A 21,815-nucleotide genomic window follows, 5' to 3' on the forward strand; every position below is an offset into this window, starting at 1 on the left:
AATATGCATCAGTTTTTGTGCATACCATTCTCCTCAAGCTATGTTTACTGAACTGTGAGATAAGTAGCAGTGTTCTAGGATTGCAAACTTCATGCCAAATCTTGGTATGTAGCAGCTTTGACTGCTGCAATGTCACCAACCTCTTCGTCAAGTAGGCGCAAGGCCTCACGTACACACGGAACAGCTGATCCGCGTACTTGTAAAGCCCAACGTAGTCTTTCTAGCTGATTCACGTACTCGATGGCCTCGTCAACTTCGGCACTGGTGGCCCAAAGTAGGCCAGCGAAAGATCCTATCATTGCCATTTGTGCCGACGCAGCAAACCCCCAGAATGACTGCGTATGTTCAGGTTGAAGAGCCTCAATAAGGCTCATGGCGGACAAAAGACGCGCACGAGCAGCAGTGCGTATGGTGGAGCGGAGACTGGGTGGAGTGTCCGGTTTAAGAGCCCGCAGCAGAGCACGATGGATGGTCAACTCTGCTGCCATGTACGAAATATGTAAAGCCCCGGTAGCAGACAATCTCCGCACATGGGCCGTAGTCTCTAATTTGAGGCCGTCTGGTAACACCGTATACCACTGTTGGAGTCTTTGCGCAAGAGGGGTCGCAAGTGCCATCGCCCCCGCTGCACCTATGCGGTCCAACTTGCCCCCTTTCTTGGTGACTCCTACAGAGCACAGTGTAGAATGTATCTGGCTGAAAATCTTAGCAAGCTCGATAGATTTTAGAAATGATGCACGGCCTGTCTCCGCATCGACACTGCCATGGGATCTGTCATCTTCATTGACGACTGCCTCTGGAAAGTCTTCCAAGGTACACGGACGAACATCCCAATCATGATTGCAGATACTCTCACTATTTGAAGATACCCAGTCAGGAATAAGGGACGGTCTGCCATGGACAAGCATGCCCCACTTGTCCTGCATGTACAGGGCCCATGCCAAACGCCGTCGCAACCCCTTCTCCCATTCCGGAATAGCCCAGTCGCTGCAATCGACGTGAATGCCCAACGTTTGGCCCAGGGCCACTAGTTGCGCCAGTAGGGTGTTATGTGTACGTCGAACGCGCTGCAAGAGCAGCAGGCCGGCTTGTAGAGTTGACAGCTTCGGTCTCTTTAGGTCATCCTCCATCGCTCGCATAGCTAGACTCTCAAGCGTAGCCGCATCGGGTATTCTGGATGCTGTCACCAAAGCTCGATCGAACAGTTGCCAGTCCAATGCCAACAAGTACACGCCGGCCAGAAGTGGCGGCGAGAATTCATGATAGGACCTAGCATATTTCTCGAGGAAAACTTCCTTATGAAGGATCGGAAAGGTAGGATGTACAATATGGAAATACAGTTTCACTAGGATTGAGCCTAGTGGTTGGATGGTTGCTTCGATCTTATCTAGATCGGACATACGCTGAATTTCGGAAGCCGAATCCTCATCCGGGTAGGTAATAAAGGCGGTGGATTCATCAACCCGTCGTGGACGGCACTCGTGTTTTCCGAGCGGATGCAGTGCTGACGGCCTCAGGTCGAGCAAAGATGGTTCGTGATAACTTGTGGGCCCAATGTATTCCGAATGCAGGTGCAATTCCAGACCCAAGGACCCATCCAAAAGGGACGGGGCTGTCGTCTCCTGCATTGATCGTGCTGGAGAAGTCATTGAAGATGACGGGGAGAGCGATCTGACGGTATATTAGCCTAGATATCACTACGCACCGCTGGAGTGGTAAAGGTGCGTACTCTGATTCCACATTTCTTAGTGTTGGGGATGGCTGGCTATTCTTGCGTTTGCGCGGCCGTGGGCCATGGAGAAATGTGCAATCACGGTTTTGGAAATTGCATAGAACACATTTGGTTGTGCCGACTTCGCGGACACACCGGGATTTGCGCTGACGGCACTGATCACAGGGCCGATTAGAACTTTCGGTTACTTTGACATTCGGCATATTGCCGTTAAATTATTCAAGTATATCGAGCATGGGCACAAGTCCGAGTAGGATAGGAGTGCGAGGAGATGGAGGACGAGAAGATGTGAATGAGAAAAGAATGGAAGTGGTGGGAACGATAGAGAAGAAGTTGATGTTTTGCTGCCATCACGTGTTACCAAGCAAGTCAAGACATTGCTTCAGCACAACTTGTAGTAATAGTAGTGTTGTACATTATAAATTATGTTCAACTGGGTAATTTTATTTTAGTTTATTGGAATAGTATAGAATATAACTAAATATCAAACCGGTTTTGAAACTAAATAGGGGCAGATCATCAAAGTTAGATTTGCTACTTTGTAGATAGTTGTGGCCGGAACAGGTTTAAAACAAAAATAGAGCCAGTTAGGCTATTTGCGCCAGGTCCACCCACGCGCGACTGACTTGTGTCCTGAACTAATATTCACAGTACTTAAGCTTCAGATCTTTAATTACTGTAGATGCCAAACATTCTTCGTGCAGTAATATCTTATCTTACACATGCACCGTCATGCTCCCTATTTTCTTTTCATAAAATAGTCAATCTTTAAGAGCTTGGCTTCCTGACTTTGAGAAATCACATCTAACACACTATGTCGTGTGCGTTGTGATTCTCAACTCCGGCAAAAGTGCAAATGGCTCTTTCGATACCTCATATTGAACATGTGCAACGTTCTTATTTCCATATCCTTGCGGCACCCCTATATGATTACCATTCAGGAAAAGCTCATAGGTACTGTCATGGATGTAGACGCTAAGTTGAAGGATCGATGATGCTTGGAACCAGTCTGAGAAATTGAGCATCTTCATGGACTGCCAGCCACTGTTGGCCTGTTTGCTCTGGATCTAGATTCTACAAATCCTGCGAATAATGTTGACGCTCACAAGAACATCAATTATCGATTTGGAGTGTTCCGGTACTCCCGTCAAAATGTATAAGTAGAATACGATTAGATTCCGGGAGCCAGGTTTGCTTAAATCCAAGAAGGAAGAGTCCAGAATGATGGAGCCGCCAGATGAAATTTCGGTGACGAGCTTCATTGGTAGCCCGAGGCGTATACAAGAGGCGTAAGCGAAGCTTTTATTATGATATATGGGGAACATACAAGGAGGCCTAGCAGAGTCTCCTCGCACTGGCTCCTGCAGAACTTCTGGACTGCAGGATCATACGGTGTTTCTGGTCCTTCTGACGTAGGTAACACTCCAAGACTCGGAAGTACCTCAGGCTCTTTATCCAGCTTCGAGGGGCTGCTAGGATCCTTGTGTAGTTCATTTCACTCATCGATGCAAGAATTTGAAGGTCCAGTCTTCCCCATTGTTCCTCTGGTATTAGTTGGCCCGCCTAGATGTTTGACCTAGTTTTTAAGTCCCAAGAAGGTCATTCACATAGAGATGTTAGATTAACTACCCTTAGTAACTCGCCAATATAGCCCCTTCATTACATCCTCAATGTCTTTCTTACTGAGCGACCTCAGCCTCTCACCCTCAACCATCTGGAATAAAATTGAAGCGACGGGGAGATATACAGTTACCTGCACATCTTGCCTCTGGGAAAGGCGCAATTGGTGCAAATTCGATGTCGTTAACCACTCCCGGGCTACAAAAGTTGTAGATATTGGTCACATGTTCTTCAGGCGTAAAGTGGCGCCCACTACCATCTGCTGGTTTAAGGAAAATCTTGATATTGAAGGGGTGCCCCCCAAAAGCAAATCTGCCCCCGTTAGCCAGGCATAAGGATATAACATGAACGCGAAACTTAGAGTAGCGAATGTTAAGAGCAAAGTCATTCCCAGCAACGCCTCCGTCAATCTCTCTCGTGCCCTCAGGCAGAGGCTTCCCTATCCCGTTCTCACCCCCTCTAACATGAAGAGCCCCTCTAAAAGAGAAACCCCATACTTAGGGCAAAAGCCAAGTCCTGTCCGCATCTGCATTAAACCCGCCATTGAATGGATACTGGGACTGCCACGGCTGTAGTTCAGAGTAAGTATAGCCTAATTTTTGAAAGTCGCGGGTATCCTCTGGCATCTAAATAATGCCTTGTTCGGCTCTATAAAATGGTCGCAGGGCCGTTTTGGCACTCCCCTGACCGCATTTTTCGAACCACTTATCTGGTTCAGTTCTTGCCATACCACCCAGAGTCAGTGAATATAACTGGGCATGATAATTTCAGCAAGGGAGAATGGATATAGCTGTAGGTACACTAGCCCTACCAGTGGTGTGGCCACAAAACCGGATCAAAGGCAGTGGCACACCTCGGGACATATGTCCTCCCTCCGCACCGACCCACCAGCGGACGTTATTATCAATGTAGTCGATGTTGGCATTAATTGGAACCTGAATATCGTTCTTGTCGATTGCCATTGTCAAAAACAGGGGATGCTCGAGAAGATAGGTGATAAGTCTATACAATACTTCACCTTTTCGGATCATCAAAGAAACAACATCCAGAAGGCAACAGTGGAAGAACTAGCTCAAGATAAGTCCAAGTTCGATATTGTTGATAAAGATATTCTGGACAGAATCGAGGGCTATCAGAACAAAACCGGCCATGAGACGACGACGGAGTCAGAAGCCAAGATCGCCTTTTTCGTGGCCCAGAAGCTAATGAGCCAATATAACGTCGCCCATGCGGATCTGAGATATCGGAAGCAAAGCGCAGTATGGAGGAAGAAGCGTGGTATTTATTACAAATACGAAGGACTGATTCAAGCGTGCCGTGAACGAGACCTTTGTCCGAAAAATACCGAGGGTGATGTGTACCTTCTTCGATAGCAAATATTTCTCCGTCAGTCGGCTATACGCCATATCATGGACCTTTTTTGGCATCGCTGAAAACACCGTCGCAGCGGCGGTTGGGTTTGACATGTCGAGTCTGGACTGGACATGTCTTACAAGGGTGGCACTGCCACGTTCAGTTATCAAATTGGGGTTGCGGATCGACTTGTCGCCATGGCTGTCCGTGAGAAAAGGAGAGAGGTCGAAGACGTAAGACGGAAGGAGCTGGATATGATCGCTAGTCGGGAACGTGAAGAGGCCATTTGAGCGCCATCGTGAGCTGGAGAGACTCTCTAACCTACCTTCGATTGACGGAGAGGCCGGGAACGATGACTCCAGTGATGGAGATAGTAATCGTGGAGACTTCCTTAACTCCCTGGAACCCATGGATATCAACTACGGCAACCTCCAGAGCCCATGGATATCGACTCAGGTACCAGCAAAATCCGATTTCAACGAGACTGACGAGAGCGTGATCGATCTCACAGGCGATATAAATAACACCACATTCCTACCTCCAATGAACCATGAACGTCAATGCCAACGCAACCGTCAACAAGATCGCCAAAAACCTCGACATTTATCAAGAGCGAGAACATGCAAAGTTCTCCTTGGGAATCAGAGACGCAGCTGGTTGGTTCTGTTCCGTGCCACATCTGAGCAAGGTGCCGACGATTTCCTCAAGGAAAACAATATCAAGTTGCGTCACAGAATGACACATCGAGTGGCTGCACGAGACTATTATGCATATCAACAGGGATGGAAAGATAGTGAGAATATTGATTTCCGACAGAGACGTTTGGAGTCACAACTGTTTGATAGCCTTTGGAAAGACTGGAGACCCGACCCCATGGAAGTATGTCTACGATGGATAATGGTGTAGCCAGAGGGTTATTGATCCTTTCATTTTATTCTAGTTTATTAATTAAGATGCAATCTTAAATCAGAACATGAATATCGATCTCGCAGCAATAACAACAGCAGCCTAAAGTTCAAGGTATTTATTTTATATCACTCACCTATCCATGGATTAGTATACTCCGAAATTCTTCCGAATGTGTCCACTTGGTTTGACACCATCACGGGGCTTTCCATACCCACGATAGAGTTCTGAAAATCCCTACGACTTGCAGAGTCTCAAATTTAAATAATAATACAACTATAGAGATCAGCCCTAAATCCTTCCTTTGCGACATCAGACCCAGACATGATGAATCTGACCAGGCCAGGATAGACCATAGACCATAGCTTACTGGAGCAGATCATTTTCCATCGGATAACTATCATGACTAGGTCCAAATTAGATTTACTCGAGACACCTCGGCAGAAGTTACTGGCATTCAAACATGGACGACTACAAGATTTTACAGTACATATAGAATGTCGCCGATCTCCTTCCCTTTCCCTTTCCACCTCCCCGCAGTGGATCAACCGCATTTGTAATCACACAGTCGTATCCTTAATAACCCGATCCTACAGGGCGGAAAGAAACCTCGGTGCCTCTTGGCGAGTGACACAGGACTCCTGTGCCAGGTATTTAATCAGATCGATCGATCGGGAGAGAGAATACCTCGAACTCATCTTCATAACCCCCTCACCCTCACTTCTTCGACTCTAACCATCATCTCATCTCATCCAATCCTATTCCCACGACAAAAGACAAGAAATCAAAATGGCCCCCTTCGGCACCATCTACAGCTATCCCAACAACCCACGGGTCATGAAGGTCCGTCACTTGATCCATCTCGGAATAGCCGATCCCATCCCAGCTCAAAACAAGGAATATTCTAACCTCAACAGATCCAAGCCTCCGCCAACCTCAACGGTCTAGAACTCGCCATGGCCGATTTCGCAATGGGCCAAACGAACCGCAGCCCGGAGTTCCTGGCGAAGTTCCCACTGGGCAAGGTACCCGCCTTCGAGACCCCCGATGGCGTGAAGCTGGTCGAGTCGGATGCGATCACGCAGTACGTGGCGGAGAGTGGACCTTTGGCCGGTCAATTGCTAGGATCCACAACGACGAAGCGTGCGCAAATCCGACAGTGGATTGCGTTCGCGGACGGTGAGGTTCTGGAACCAGTGATGAAGTTAGCTTTATGGCGCGTCAAGCTGCACCCGTACAATGAGGCGATTGAGACGGCGTCGTTGGCTCGTCTGGAGAGGGCTCTGGCGTATCTAGAGAAACATCTGGCTGATCGTACGTGGGTGGCGACCGACGAGCTGAGTCTCGCTGATATCACATTGGCCGCGGCGCTGGTCTGGGGCGTTTCGATGTCGATCGATGCGGAAATGCGCGCCAAGTATCCCACTGTTATCTCCTGGTATGAGCGAGTGATCGAGAGTGAAGGAGTCAAGCAGGCTTTTGGCGAGAAGAAGTACATCGAGAAGCGTGAGGCTCCTCCTTCTTAAGAGTCGAAAGGAACAAAGTAAGAGAAGAAAAGGAGGTATACGAGTCATGAAAAAAGTAAATATATATCATCGTCTGAAGCGAGAATATCCACTACAAACAGACTTCACAAACACGCTGGGAACAATAGACGAATTCGCAGTTGTAAGAATACGAGGACCGCTCCTACAACAAACTAGGGTATACAGACACATTTACAATATAAACACCACAACAAGGGTAATCTGCACCGTCATATCCATCGTCATCCTTGTCAGCTATCTCAAAGCCGTGCCATCAGGCTCTCGTCGCTTCTCGAAGCCCTCATGTCCATAGACTTGGCAATATTCTGACTCGCCCAATCCGCAATCGCCATGTTGGTCACCATGGGATTCACACCACTGGCACTGGGGAACACAGACGCGTCCACGACGTACAATCCACGCGTGCCCCAGACCTGGCAATTGGGATCCACGACGCTGGAACGGGATGATGGTCCCATGCGACAACTGCCCATCTGGTGAGCGCTCGCAAACAGTGTCCGCTCCGGATCGAGTGTCTTGCGACGCAATTCCGCGATCCATGCCTGAAGGGCGGCATTATTCGTGCCCTCCGCTGCTTCTGGATCGGCTGCCTCTGCGGGCCGAATAAAGGGTGGCATCTCGCGGCACGAAGTATGGAATTCCTTCGCCCCTGAAATATAGGCAATCTTCACGCTGGCCACTAGAGATTCAATTATGTGCTTGCGGTCAACGGCAGAAACGGTATAGTCGACGCGGCATCGCCCATCGACAGGATCAGGGTACACTCGACCGCTACCCTTGTCCTTGGTGAGCGTGATGAAGCCGGTCATACGCGGTAGCTTAGCTGCCCACAGCTTGTAATCCAACCCATCCCTCCAGGGGAAAGCAGGGAGGAATGCGGGTGGAATCATCGTTAGACATTCAATTTTGACACCATGGCCGTGGCCGTCCTGATCTTCAAATTCATTGACTACGGCTGTCAAAGCACCTCCTTCCCACGGCCGAATCTCCTCGTCAAAGACAGCACCCCCTATGACGACTGCATAACTTTCATGTCAGCCGACCGCGCAAAGCTGATTGCGATAACCAAGACTTACCTGGATGAAGACGGAGATTTCGGCCCACTTGGGGGTTCTTGATCCCACTGCGCAACAGGAGAAGAGGGCTTTGGAGACTTCCACAGGAGACGACCACCTTCTTGGCTTTAATGATTACCTTGCGCTTGGTTGCACCGACACCGGAGAGACCTAGGTGTGCATCCCGGGAAGTCCATATTCCTTCCACCCCGGAGGCGACTCTTCCACCTTTCGTCTCCGTGTAGAGGACTTTGTCCACGCGGAATCCTTCCACAAACGTGGCTCCTGCATTGGCCGCATCGACCAGGAAGGTCTCCGTTGGACCCTTCTTTTCTGCCGAGCGACATCCCAACGTACAGTGTCCACAGTAATGTGTAGCACCTCCCGTGTTTTGAGGCACAGGGCTCGCAGCGTATCCTAGTTTCCGCGCTCCTTCAAGGAGAACACGATTTGACGTATTGTGCTGGGTGTGTTCCGAGCTGACGCCCATTCGCTCACAGACACGATCCAGGCTCTTCTGGAACTCCAATGAGGTGAAGAAAGGAAGGCCAAGGTTCGCCCATTCTTGACGAACGTAGCCTTGGGTTTGCAGGCTTGCGGACCAGTTCACAGTACCACCGCCTCCCCACACCGAGCCCGCAAAGATGCCCATAGAGCCATCATCAGTCCCCACGGCAGCGGCAGCCTCGAACATGCTAACAAATCCCTCGTTAAAAGCCATGGGAAAATGCCTCGTCGAGTGGTGGTAAGACTTCTCTACGACCAAGACTTTATGACCCGCTTCAGCCAGATTCTTGGCCGCGACGCTACCACCACAGCCGCTTCCCACTACGACAACGTCCGTCTCAATTATCTCGGGTTGAGCACCGGGTGGAATCTGCAAAAATTCATACTTGAAGTTATCTGCAGGCTTCCCGTGCACTGGAACCCGGGGAAAGCCAAGAACCGGGCACAAGGTCGGGCTGAACGTAGTCCATGCCCGTTTGACCATGCCCGTCAGAGCCCGATAGGTGGCACGCAGTGGCTTTAACCTAGAGGTTTCCCAATCCCGTAGGACCTTTTCACGGAATTCAAATGGCTGATCTTGAAACGGGGTCACTGAGCCAGTTAGGATTAGTGCCCCTGCCTTGGAACTTAAAGATCGATTGCATTAGCCCACACGTCACCCCCCTTGCATTAACGGTGGAGCAAACACATACTTCAGTGCATTCAAAATAAAGCTCATTCCATTCCTCCCTTCTTCGTGCACGTAGCTACCAAATAAGCGCTGGATTCCCTCCCGGAAAGCGGGATTGGCGGACGGGTACTCTTCCAGATACCGCGTCGCAAGCGCAACTGCATCGGGGTCATGGATGGTGGTTGCCAGTGCCGAGATGGCAGCGTTAAGCTGGGATTGAGGAATGACTTTAGTGGACGACGAGGCAGGCGCTGCGGGACTGCGGACGGCAGGTATTATCGTGTCGGCGATGGACAAAAGGGTAGTCCATTGTAGGTCCGAGAAGATTTCCTTGGAGGGAACGGGAGGAATAGCCACGTCCAGTGGCGTGTACGCTTCACTCGCCCGGTCAGCCATTGAGTTTAGCTGTTTGGTGGGGGGGAGGTAAAATTCTCGCAATGCCAATAAGGGTAAAAGATGAAGCTAAAGGAAAGGGATGAAGAGGCGGAAGAGAGGTGGGAGATATCACAAGGAGAAAGAACAAGGAGAAGAAACCGGGTCTGGGGGATATACAGAAGAAGTGGAGAGCACCTGCCAATTCAACGGAAGCTCACTGGAGCCGCAGCGGTCTTTCCCCTTAGACCCAGAAGAGTAGTGGTTGCGAAAGGAACTGCGGGGGCTCTCTCAAAGACTAGGAAACGTGGAGCCGACCTGCAATGGGTGCGGGGAAGATGAGCCGAGTTTATTCTTCCTCCATGTGATGGAATCCATTGATCGTAGATTTGGGTGGAAATAACTAGGGAATAGGCTGGAAAGAGTAGGAGAACACACTGTCCATTGCTACTCTACTGTCCAGTAGGATAAGATGTCTTATGATATACATCCTAAACCACTATGCAATACTCAGTTTACAATGTGTGGGAGACCTAAATTAATCTATGTAATTCATTGGTCACCTCTTTTCCACCTGGAGACTTCAAAAATAAAATAGGTCCAATAAATAATTAGAGGAAATTCTTGTACAAATCTCTGAGTTGTGGCATATATAGCGAGCAAAGAATTTCAGCTGTTCCTAAACCCCTCTCGACCACAATCCCAAGGACCAATGATTCATTCCCATGTCAGCTCAGATGTACAACTGCATCTAATCCGAGAACCCCTCCCACTCGGCATCTTCCTCGTCTTCCTCATTCCCGTTTGAAAAGCGACCGGGATCATCAGCTTCCCCGTCCCAAGCAAGCTCCTTATCACGAATAAACCCAGCCACGAAAAACCCTCCTAGTCCCTCATCATCACCCGGCCAACAGCGCAAACAGCCTTCCAGTTCCTCATCAGATAAGTCAACCTTAATATCGGGGGCCTGAACGGCACCATCCCTAGCTCGAGACTCCTCAGTGCGAACGCCTCGATGTTTCCATGCCCTCAATCCCTGAGGCTGCTCATCTCGTCGCATAATACGCCACCCGCGACGTTTCGCCACATCGGATGCAAGGATACGCGAAACAACGGCCTCGTTCTCGACTAGATGGACAGAGCACGTGCTATATGTGATGCGGGTAGCAGCTGGGAAAGATAGAGCGTGTTCAACAATGCGGGTTTGGACGTTTGAAAGTTTAGTTAGACGCTCCGGATCGAGATGTGAGCTAGAGAGCTCGTTTTCATCCGTATCGGAGTTAGCTGCCACTGAAGCCTCTGCAGTTTGTTCCTGGCGGTCTTCCGGTTCATCATGCCGACGCTTGCGCTTCTTTCCTTGACTGCCGCGCCTTTGTTTCTCGGGCGCAGTAGACCCAGAGGGTAGAACAAGGGTTGGGACTGCGTCGCGGCCGATAATCCCACTTCCGGAGCAGCTGGGGTCCAGAAGGAGTCCGGTAACATTCTCAAATCGAGGGTCCAGAGGATCCAGCGCTAGAAAATCCTGGCCGGGAAGGACAGAGACGAGCGGATCGGCACCAGCAGCAGAGACCATCTTCTGCAGCGTCTTCGCACGCATAGGCGAGGCATCCATGGAGAATATATGACTGCGGGACTTTTTTGTCCTACATAGGAGTGAAGCCATGTGGGTTGTTTTATTCCCCGGAGCCGCGCACCCATCCATTAAATCTCCTTGCCACACCTCTTGATCACCGAGCAAAAGATACGCAGGGAAGCAAGACGCTTTATCTTGCAGGATTATCTCACCGTTGCGGTATGCTGGCGACGTCGAGAAATCCACGCCAGGAGCGACAGCCACGAGATCCGGAATGTGCGGATCGATGCGCACCCGGAATTCATCCTTCTCTACAAGCTCGGGAAGAGTGTCAACTTTGCGGTATGAGGCAAATGTCGATTGTAGCTCTGTATTCAGGTCCGTCCGGACATTGTTAATGCGCACCCAGCGGGGATACAGTGCCGAGACACCGTTTATAGAGTCCTTCTCGCGACGAACGGCGTCCTTTAAGTCTGGTATAGATGCACAACCACGGCGCACGCGGGCTTTAGTAAATTCGGCCTTCAGTCGTGTTTTATGTCGCTCAATCGCCTGACGAAGTGGGTGGGAAGCCGCTGCTGCGATGCCATTCTTCGCGAGGAGATGATCGTGCACGAGAAAAAGTGCCAGACGTGGAGTAAGCTATATATTGCTTGGTCAGTCAGCAGATTAACTGTTGTCTTAACTGGGATGTATTGGTCAGCGCTAGACTTAAAAACACACCTTTGGTTCTACCTTCAAAATTCCCGCTGCTTCAATGACTTCCTTGAGGAGGACGTCCCACTTCGAAGCCTCTATTATCAGCGCATACAGCTGTGCAGGCGAGGATTTGAGAGAGCGGGAGTTGTAGATACGGGACTTGAAAGAACCACCGGTTGATGTGGGGGCAGTGAGGACTGTGACAGCGTCGTAGTAGAGGGACATTGTTAAGGATGTTAGAAGAAGTCGAAATCATTTCAGTGGATGGAGATGAAAAATTATGTTTGCACTGTTTGTCTACAGATTAGATAAATAACTAGTTAAAATAGTTAACTAGTTAACTAATAGACATCGGGATAATTAAAAAATGCCCGCATCTACTGAATAGAGACACTACACTTAAAGTAGTGCCTATTTGCACATTTAGGGTATCATACCATAGGGACTGAAATCGGCCAATACAAAATGGGATATGTACTGACTCTAGATTAGCAAATGGCCTGTACTAACTCTGTTATATCCACATCTCCATCCACGCCCTTCATATACAAGGACCCACCAGAGTCTCCTAAACAATACAAAATACTCAGTTTTCAAAAACAGATCTGCATATCAGTCAACTATACTCATCCGTCAAACAGGTAACATCTAACCCCCCTTCGCAATTACCATACCGTTAACCACACCCAGATCAACCCAGCCCACGTCCACCAACAGAACTCAGTATACACCACAAACATGCCACCACCCAAACGGAAACCCTTCAGCACATCGCTCCAGCCCCCACCAGGACGCAATCTCACCCTTCCAACGCCATCCAACCCGCAACCGGATACCAACCCCGCCATATTCAACGACGCCATGGCTGTCCGCCTCCCAGTATTCGTCACGGAACAGCAATGCTCCGCGGATGCCGAGATCGACTCGGACGACGCGCACAGCTGGCACTGGGTGATTTATCACCACTCCGAGATAAGTGCAAGTACACACACAACCAAAAAGCCGGTGGCGGTTATCCGACTTGTGCCACCACCACACGCACCGCATGAAGTCCTAATGCAGCCGGAAAGGGCAGCCAGTCTACCGGAGTTTGATCTGGAGCATGAGCCATGCGTCAAGATCACTCGTGTAGCGGTGTTACCGGAGTACAGAGGGTACGGGCTAGGAAAGGAGTTGGTGGAGACAGTATTAGCATGGACGAGGGAAAATGCAAGTGAGATTGATCGCGCATACGTAGATAGGTCTCAGGGGAGTTCTCGGCGGTGGAAGGGCTTGGTCCTTGTGCATGCGCAGGTGCAGGTAGAAAAACTATACGAGCGGATGGGATTTACGAGGGATGACTTGCTGGGTAGGTGGGATGAGGAAGGGATTCAGCATGTTGGGATGTGGCGGCGGGTTCATGTGAAAAGCGATTAGTAGAACATGAAATGGGCACTATGAGGTGGGCTACAAGAGCTGAAGATTAGACGTAGACAGAATTAATTCAATTTCTCAGACCTCTATTAGCCGATGTACCTAACCTAACGCACTCCATCCCGAACGCCAGAAGATCAAACAAAGCAAGTCTGCCGCTGAAAAGCAACAATGACGGGGTATCCTAAGTATCAGGGAAGAAAGAAGCAAGAAAAACAGTCCCGCCCGTTAAAACGTTCGAAAGCGGCAGTATGGGAGAAACTCGCAATGTAAAATGAAACTGCAACCCATTATGATGAAGGAAACCAACCCAAACTCCAAGCAAAGGTCTGAACCTGGTATAGAAAAGCTCAGATAGCACAGATTAAAGAGCACAAAGATGTTCTAGAATGCGTATGTTGAAAGAGCTGCAATGCAAGCAGTGCCGGATGACCCCGACAGCGGGACGTATTTGCATAATATCGAAATCAAACCATCAGGTCATTTAAAATGTGCTCCAGTTCCACCCGCGGGGAATGCTGGCAGCGATATCGCCGGTTTGGCTATGGACCGCAGCGAGTGCCTTCTTGGAGTCACTATCCTGCAAGAGATCGACTACCTCTACCCGAGTCTCTTCCGTAGGATTCTCGATGGGCTGTAGGGGTTGAGAGTTGAGCTGGCTCTGAATCTTGGACAGACGCTCAGTACGAGACTCCTCCCAGCGCTGGTAGGCGATCCAACAAAGGTCGCAAGCACGGGATTGGACCCCTTCGGGATGGAAGCGCGCATCTTGGTCCAAGGGTACAGAATAGGGAGTGTGGGAAGAGCAAAACACATGACCACAATGGCGACAGTGGTGACGTCTTAGGAAGAGTCCGAAGGAAGAACGGCATGTGGGAGAGTCACAGTTGGGGGATGCAGAGTCGGCCTGTTGCAGATTCGTCAGAGTTATGAGCATTGCAGGATGAGGGGAAGATTGATCCAATGTAAGGTCACAGAGGCGATGCACATTGAAGATCACGCAATAATTCGCGAGCCACCAGCCGCTCTCACGTCATTGGGTGATATAAATGCACAGGATATCCCCCATGGAATGGAAAGGGTCGTGTCTCAAATCGACAAAATAAAATAATTAAAAAGCTTACCTTCCAGTGATCTCTAGTGGGAAGGCCAGTGACCTCACCGAGGTGTTCATTCTTCATCCATTCATCCTCCGCCTTCTTGCTAATGCTTCCACTACTAACACTCTCCATGGTAGAACGACGACTAAGGGACTCTTGGATTTCGCAATCGTTCAGGCTATCAAGGGAACCATGAACGCTGCGAGGAGGAGTCGGGAGAGACGGTTTCTGAGGGCGCTCGGTTGGGCGCAGAGCTGCAGGAACATAGAGGGGAGCCTTGGGTGGGCGCAGCTGCCGCGTTTGAAGTGGTAGGTACTGCTGCTGAGGCGAGGTAGGAGAGCTATTAGCAGTAGTATTGGTCGAGTTCACAGGAGACGCATGACCGTATAAGGAAATCTGGTGGGCGGAAGTGGTGGGAGAGGTCTTGGTGGTGGTGACGACGTGAGTTGCCATTTCGAAATGAGATGTGAGGCGCAATGAGAAATAATAGTGTGATCAAGAAAGAGAGTGGTTGGAATCAGGAAGTAACAACCACAAGCGAGATGAGGGGAGTAGTTCGGCCAGGAAAGCCACTATTGTTATGATTCCGAAAGTAGAGTGAAGTAGTAGGACAATAAAGCAGCGATAGTCGGGGTAGTAGGGTAATAATAGTGACGGCAGAGGCGAGGTGAATGGAATGGCCGAGCCAGTCAACGCATGGCTCCGATGGCAGTGGCAACGGGTGGTGACGACAAGATAGTATAACCAAGATAGTACCTGGCAGGGTTAATGGAATTCGCCCCGATTTCCAGTGGCAGGAGATAGGAGAGACCAGAATGCTAATAGCGGGGAGAGGCGGACTAAATTAAGTAGTCCTCGAATCCATCCAGAGGAAAGAGACGAAACGGCAGGGTGGGATGGGCGATTTTGCCATGCGCCGGTGGAGAACGCGCTAGGAAGGAGGATAATATTAATTAATTCATTTGCGGACACAGCGTAAAGTAGGTTGAGGCTAGAAAGTCCCGAAGAAACAACTGCGAGTGGGGCCGTTGGAGAGCAGATCGCAGGCGAGGGATTGGCCGGTGGGTTGCGGTGATGATGCTGTTGCTCGTTTAATTTACGCTGTGGTACTGTGGACGGTGGACGGAGAATTCACCTACTCTGTATGTACGGAACAATAATGTCCAGTACATACACCTGCCTATTGTAGGGATTCATACCTGCTTATCGTGATCCGGGTAATACAATGTTCATCACCCGGACATCCTGATACTCCCGATCTCCCGTTCCCAAAAACGAGTTTATCCCTGAAGGATGCTCGTATCCAGAATGAAAGGAAGAATTGATTCCAGACATGACGCTTACCGGATTGGGGACGGCATGTTACCGAGGTGGAAAGGATGGCGGCTGGTTGGTGGGCAGTCACCCGGGACCCGCCTATGGATTCCTATATCTATTCCTTCCTTATCTTGAAGAGGGAGTCAAACAAAGCACCATCAAGGCTTCTGATGAGGTCTGACTCTGCGTAAGGAGCAAGGAGGGTCACGCTGACCACCTCACCGGTAGTAATATTATAGTATTTGGAACAATAGTATCTACAACAATCGGATCTCCAGGACGACCACTTATCGTCCGTCACACTGATAAGTACACCGGGCCGGGTAAAGTAGCAGTGCCCTCCGCGATTATTATTGGCAATGCAACCATTTCTAGGGGGATCCCTTTCTCCAAGCAGTCAGTCATGATGACAACACAACGCTTCTATCCCTGCCGCCCTTGACCGCTTTTTGATGTCCCTTACCCACTCCGCCATCTTCGAACTTCCTTTTGACTATCACGGACTCACCGAGGGCTCTTGTAACATTCACACTCTGAACAAGGCATGATCCTGGCTAGTACTGTGATTAGTTTCACTACGATATATTCACCCGAAGCATGACTCGTTTCCTCTTCAGGCGAAACCCCCCTCTCCCCACCTACCTATTGTCTATACTAGTCCATCTCCAAATCCCCACCAGCCGAATAGGCGGGACAGGATTTGGAACGACTTCTCTAGTCTGCGTTTACTATTAACTGCCTACCGCGTCCATGACCGCGATCAGAATGGACCGCGACCGACATGTCCCCTTTAAGCAGAATTGGCGCGATCCTCATTGGCAACGGGGTCTTTTTCGGGGAACTCCACATGGATCCGCGGGTCCAGCCTCACCGAGAAGACTGCTTACTCTGTAAGGAAGAGTTCACGAGATCCTCGGTATTTGACTTTTATACTGCATGTGTGCTTCTGACCTACATTTATTCCTATGCCCATTCCAATAAATGGTGTAGTAATACTACTCTGTACAGCCGACCATCTTACTAGTATCATATCCTTTAGACCCTTCAAGTGCTTACCGTGTAGGTATGCCCAATCCATCCTATCCCTTGCAACACTTGACCGACTGTCCTATGCAGACAGGCCAGGCGATCAACTGCCTGCTGGAGAAGGACTAGTTAAGTCGGGCGTGGAAACCAATCAGCTAGGGTATAGCTCTCTCCCAAAGCGGCGGGTCCATCGAGAACTCGTCGGATTGGTGGACACTACATCTTGTTATCGTGGGACGCTTATTGGATGCTGAGGATCTCACACGTTGCCATTGGCCAGTGCCCTAGTCTGCACGGACAGACCCCGAGGTTTTGCCTCCCCATGCCACTAGGGCAAAGTTCGGGCAATCGCCCAAGAGGGTTTATGTAACGGATACCTCCTCATTCCGCGTTCAGACATGTCTATACCCAACCAGGCTAGGGCTTCCGGCGTGCAACTCCGCCGTTGAGGTTTGGCATACTTTTTGAACTTTGTTTTCCCTGGCTTGTTACTCGGCAGCAGACTTTCCCAGCAACGTTGGCGAGAAAAGGGACTATGGTGGGTTATTGGTGTGGGTTGGCAGTTTGCAGTTATTTCTTCCTATGCAGTAAATAGCCTCACGATGCTTCTGTCCCCTAGCCATCCGACTCCGTAGTCCGTTTTCTTTGATTAATGATACATATTATTGGACCTGGATTTATATATTGTTACTAATTTTATTTTTTTTTTTTTTTTTTTTTTTTTTTGACAGGTTGGCAAGAATCCACCGACCACCCCCAATTCCAGAAACCCAAGTAACCCAATTCCGGAACAAACAAATGAGAGTTGGCAGTTGGAATCCTCGAAGCTTCTAACGATATAGTCTAAATAGTTTCAGCAAATAACTGGGCACTTGGTCGGTCCCTTGTAGGTGAGACATGTGCGCAGATACTGCTGGGGGTTACTTGAGTACATACATCCCCGGACCACCGCCGTGTCGAGTCCAGACCAAAGTGGCAGGCCGAATCTACTAAGGTTACACTGGGCTTTGTTTAGCGCACGATGCAATTTAAACTTATACAGAACAAAGAAACTTAGCCGCATCCGATAGTTATTGGAAACCCCAATGGGAACAAAGTCACTCGAACTACGGACTGCAGTCTGGCCCCTGCATTTGCGATGCATGCTCCGATTATTCCATAATAGATGTGCATACGGAGTACGGATACGGACTACATGTGGAATCTATGAAGTAATTATGTACGATATATTTATGTTACTCCGTCGAGGCACTTCATATTAGCTAAAAGTACTATATCGGGAAGTCTTGGACGCCTAGGCACGATAAGTATTGCGCTTATCCACCGTAGTATCTCGATCGCAGGAAAAACATGGTGCTTAGGCCACCTGCAGGCAAGTCTATTCCCACGGCACTGAGACCCTTCTTTCTATCAGAGAATATGATTGATAAACACACCCAGGAACCGAGGTTTAGAATTCAGGGACTACATGCTCCGACAGGTACCGAATCCAAACATTTCGACGCCCCACACAATAGTTGAGACACCCAGACAGAAGAACTCCTGACTCCACCGAGGAGTGTGCCAAGAAACACCCTTATGTTCGCCGATATATGGAACATGTTGGTTTGATATTCTCTTTGAGAATGTGCAGTGGCATGAAACGCGTTTTACGAAATATTATGACTATCCTGCGTTAGAGATCAGACAAAATCTAGTCTGGGACCATTTTAGAGATGTTTTATGTCATTATTCATTTTCTTTTGCTACACCATGCTTCAGGGTTCTGGAGAGCTAAAAGACGATACATACTCTGTAGGAAGAGACTCAAAATAAAGACAGTCGTTTTAGACGAGAATCTAGATCAAGTATGGAGAAGTCTGCAGCTATCTAGGCTCTTGCAAAACCCTACGGAGTGCAAATCATGCAGCTAGCAACTGATTATTCTTGGTATCGGGCCGATGCTGAAGTTTATGCAACTCAAGTCTACCTATTCAACTAGTATCCACTCTGCCCAGGACACTGACAATAGTCAACTCATTATTCTGCAGACCATCCACAGAACAAAGAGTCCACCCCAAATATTAAATTGCTGGTGTCACAGGAGCCATGGATTGCTACCGTGCTGGGCGCGACATTCCCACCTGTTGTTGACCGACAAGTGGGGTATACAGGAGACAGGGTCATTCACTAAGGATAAGGAACAAAGCTGAGGTGCTTCCGAGGATATACGGGTATGTTCTTAGTTTGGGTGAGTTCCTGCGCCAGAACATCAGGTGTCCAGGCCGGATGTAGTACATACACAATAGGATCAGGTGTCATCTGCAGTGTTTGCAGCAGACTGTCTTGGCTTGCAGCTCAACGACCGAGTCAATCGTGACGTATGGAGTGCAGTTGACGTCAAAGATACGAACTGATATATCCCGTGGATAGTCGGTTAGCCGCTCCGTACGACATGACAATAAGACATATATCACCTATCAACATGAAGTATCAAATAGCACTTCATCCTCGACGAGGAAAAGAAAAAATGACAAAAAAACAAATCACATGAATAAAACACAGCCAGTCACGATCCAAACAATTGTAGTAAGAACCCCAATTCCTCGGCCATGGTCCTCCAGTATCAGCTTGCAATCTCTGCTCAACCTTCGGTCGGGTCGTCGTAGATCCAACCCAATCGAGAAATCTCGCAGAAGAGGCCACGAAGCCTTCCCGAAGGCCCAAAAAAAAAATTTCTCCAACCCTCGCCGGCCACTATTTACGGAGACTGTTTCGAACCATGGCTCGATCTGCAGCCGCCCACTTGGCGCTTGTCAGAGGGCGGTCTAGAGGTCTCCGCGGACTGTTACTTATCGTTTGGGTAAATTGTTTGTGGAGGTGGTTGGTGATGTTTGCTCCACTGATTTACTTTGCTTCATCAGTACGGTTGGGCATGTTGATCGTTGTTAGTTTGGGGCGAGCAGAAGATACAAAAATATGGAGTACCAGGTGTTGAATTATACTGTTGGGGTTTATTTCTTTTTTTTGTGTCTAGTCTGCTGGGAGTCGGCTTTTTGTTCAGATTATCCTCGGCTGAACCCATATGCAGGCCACTGCTGCACCCCTGAACTATACATAATCTCCTGCTCACAGTAAGTGTTGACGGTAAGATAGGTCACCTATGCAGATGACAGCAACTGGCTGCGTATTGCTTTTCCCCTGATTTGCCCAGCGCTTTCGCAGGTACTTGCACTGGTAGTCAACATCAGAGCAAACAATTACGTTGATCCATGGGTTTGCTCATCAATGCATTTGATAGATCGGCAGGGCAGGTATGACTTATTTTCTACTTTTCTAGACCTCTCAGCGTTTCACGAGTTTGTCTTCAGGGTGGCTTAGTTGATATCGAGACAAATGTTTCACAGGTATGGGGTATTATGCAGGAACTCTTGTGTCATTTTTGTGCCGAGTCTGTTGCAGCCGCTGTTTCAATTTCTTGGACCAGTCTACATAACTTGTTATATTAAAGATACGGATAGTTTATCATGCACATAGTAATTGCTGTCTAGCTTGGGTATGTACTGGTGTAGGATCTAACTAACCGTTCAATAGTTACATTCAATCATTGCTATACAGATAAGACTTTCAACCCCAATCAATTAAATAACTATACTACAGCCGCACGGGTTCGCTATCCCTCGACAGCAACAAATGACCCTCGCGCACCAGCGAGTTCTTACATGGCCTCCTGTTTACAAAATCCTGCAAATTGCCCAGCGTCACTTCTGCAATCTCCGCCAACGCCTCCCGCGTAAAGAAAGCCTGATGTCCACAAACCAGCACATTGGGAAAAGTCATCAGCCGCATCAGGGTATCATCATGAATAATCTCCGCCGAATGGTCATTATAGAACAAGTCCCGTTCCTCTTCGTAGACATCCAGCGCCAACCCGCCCAGATGTCCCTTCTTCAGCGCCTGAATCGCCGCCTTGGTATCAATTAATGCCCCACGCGAAGTATTCACCAACAATGCGCCTTTCTTCATGCTTGCTAAATTCTTCTCCCCCATTATATGTCTTGTTGTCTCCGACAGCGGACAATGCAAACTCACAATATCACTCTCTCGCAGCAAAGTCTCCAACGACACTAGCCTCCCATATTTTTGAAACTCTTCCCCAGCAAAGGGATCATACGCCACCAACCGACACCCAAACCCATGAAATATCCTCGTCAGCGCCATCCCGATCCTCCCGACGCCGATCACGCCCACTGTTTTCCTGCACAGCGTGTGGCCGAGGAACCCTTCGAGGTTGAAATTGCCTTCGCGTACGCGGTTGTACGCACGGTGCGTGTTACGGTTCAGGGTCTGGATCAAAGCGACGGCGAACTCGGCCACCGCTTCGGGAGAGTATGACGGGACGTGGGCGACGAAGAATCCTAGCTTCTCGGCGACTTCAAGGTCGATGTTATTGTACCCGGCGCAGCGGAGGAGGATGGCGCGGGTGCCGTGTGAGTGTAGGACGTGGAGAACTTGGGCGTCTAGTGTGTCGTTGACGAAGACGCATACGACGTCGCAGTCGGAAGTGAGGGATACTGTCTCCGAGGAGAGTGCAAATGAGTGGTAGGTGAGTTCGCAGAGGGTTGGGTAGTGGGCTTGGAGGGTGGTGGAGAGGTAGTGTTTGTCGTAGGATTTGGCGCTGAAGACGGCGAGTTTCATGTTGTCGAGCTTATTTGTCTGCTCGGGTTTAATTTTGTTTCTTTTTACAGGATAATCTTGAGCGTGGACGAGGAAGGTTTAAGGATGCTTCTCGCTCATTATATATATTGGCGCCCAGGATGGATGACGTATGCCTGGGTGCACCATCACACATCCGCTATCTGGGCAGCAGGACAGCCAAGTAGTATTTCACTAGTCTAGTTTACATTGAGTATAGAATTCGAATCAGTATCATTGTTTACTATTAG

The 21,815-nt window shown here is 49.1% G+C and overlaps 9 protein-coding genes across 9 annotated transcripts; 4 read left to right on the forward strand and 5 right to left on the reverse strand.

Annotated features, from left to right (window-relative positions):
* Positions 1-89: 89 nt before the first annotated feature.
* Positions 90-1,935, reverse strand: ATNIH1004_000245 (uncharacterized protein; the record flags this gene model as incomplete). The annotated part of the gene is made up of 2 exons (XM_033564967.1): positions 90-1,671; positions 1,730-1,935. 2 exons carry the CDS (start codon positions 1,933-1,935, stop codon positions 90-92), a joined length of 1,788 nt encoding a protein of 595 aa, XP_033430724.1.
* A 2,280-nt stretch (positions 1,936-4,215) lies between these two features.
* Positions 4,216-4,725, forward strand: ATNIH1004_000246 (DUF2786 domain-containing protein; the record flags this gene model as incomplete). Its single annotated transcript, XM_033564968.1, has 1 exon — positions 4,216-4,725. One exon carries the CDS (start codon positions 4,216-4,218, stop codon positions 4,723-4,725), a length of 510 nt encoding a protein of 169 aa, XP_033430725.1.
* Positions 4,726-4,836: 111 nt separating this feature from the next.
* On the forward strand, positions 4,837-5,611 carry ATNIH1004_000247 (uncharacterized protein; the record flags this gene model as incomplete). Its single annotated transcript, XM_033564969.1, has 2 exons — positions 4,837-4,912; positions 4,971-5,611. 2 exons carry the CDS (start codon positions 4,837-4,839, stop codon positions 5,609-5,611), a joined length of 717 nt encoding a protein of 238 aa, XP_033430726.1.
* A 789-nt stretch (positions 5,612-6,400) lies between these two features.
* ATNIH1004_000248 (glutathione S-transferase family protein) lies at positions 6,401-7,137 on the forward strand (the record flags this gene model as incomplete). Its single annotated transcript, XM_033564970.1, has 2 exons — positions 6,401-6,454; positions 6,529-7,137. The coding sequence occupies 2 exons, from the start codon at positions 6,401-6,403 to the stop codon at positions 7,135-7,137; spliced, it is 663 nt and encodes a 220-aa protein (XP_033430727.1).
* Positions 7,138-7,397: 260 nt separating this feature from the next.
* Positions 7,398-9,786, reverse strand: ATNIH1004_000249 (uncharacterized protein; the record flags this gene model as incomplete). The annotated part of the gene is made up of 3 exons (XM_033564971.1): positions 7,398-8,176; positions 8,235-9,346; positions 9,413-9,786. The coding sequence occupies 3 exons, from the start codon at positions 9,784-9,786 to the stop codon at positions 7,398-7,400; spliced, it is 2,265 nt and encodes a 754-aa protein (XP_033430728.1).
* Positions 9,787-10,513: 727 nt separating this feature from the next.
* NSUN5 (rRNA (cytosine-C5-)-methyltransferase RCM1) lies at positions 10,514-12,259 on the reverse strand (the record flags this gene model as incomplete). The annotated part of the gene is made up of 2 exons (XM_033564972.1): positions 10,514-11,977; positions 12,059-12,259. 2 exons carry the CDS (start codon positions 12,257-12,259, stop codon positions 10,514-10,516), a joined length of 1,665 nt encoding a protein of 554 aa, XP_033430729.1.
* A 513-nt stretch (positions 12,260-12,772) lies between these two features.
* On the forward strand, positions 12,773-13,450 carry ATNIH1004_000251 (GNAT family N-acetyltransferase; the record flags this gene model as incomplete). The annotated part of the gene is made up of 1 exon (XM_033564973.1): positions 12,773-13,450. The coding sequence occupies one exon, from the start codon at positions 12,773-12,775 to the stop codon at positions 13,448-13,450; it is 678 nt and encodes a 225-aa protein (XP_033430730.1).
* Positions 13,451-13,931: 481 nt separating this feature from the next.
* On the reverse strand, positions 13,932-15,000 carry ATNIH1004_000252 (uncharacterized protein; the record flags this gene model as incomplete). Its single annotated transcript, XM_033564974.1, has 2 exons — positions 13,932-14,354; positions 14,572-15,000. 2 exons carry the CDS (start codon positions 14,998-15,000, stop codon positions 13,932-13,934), a joined length of 852 nt encoding a protein of 283 aa, XP_033430731.1.
* A 5,523-nt stretch (positions 15,001-20,523) lies between these two features.
* Positions 20,524-21,567, reverse strand: ATNIH1004_000253 (2-hydroxyacid dehydrogenase; the record flags this gene model as incomplete). Its single annotated transcript, XM_033564975.1, has 1 exon — positions 20,524-21,567. One exon carries the CDS (start codon positions 21,565-21,567, stop codon positions 20,524-20,526), a length of 1,044 nt encoding a protein of 347 aa, XP_033430732.1.
* Positions 21,568-21,815: the final 248 nt, after the last annotated feature.

Source organism: Aspergillus tanneri (assembly GCF_003426965.1).
Source record: "Aspergillus tanneri strain NIH1004 chromosome Unknown AapTan_2_pilon_pilon_pilon, whole genome shotgun sequence".
NCBI classification, from domain to species: Eukaryota; Fungi; Ascomycota; class Eurotiomycetes; order Eurotiales; family Aspergillaceae; genus Aspergillus; species Aspergillus tanneri.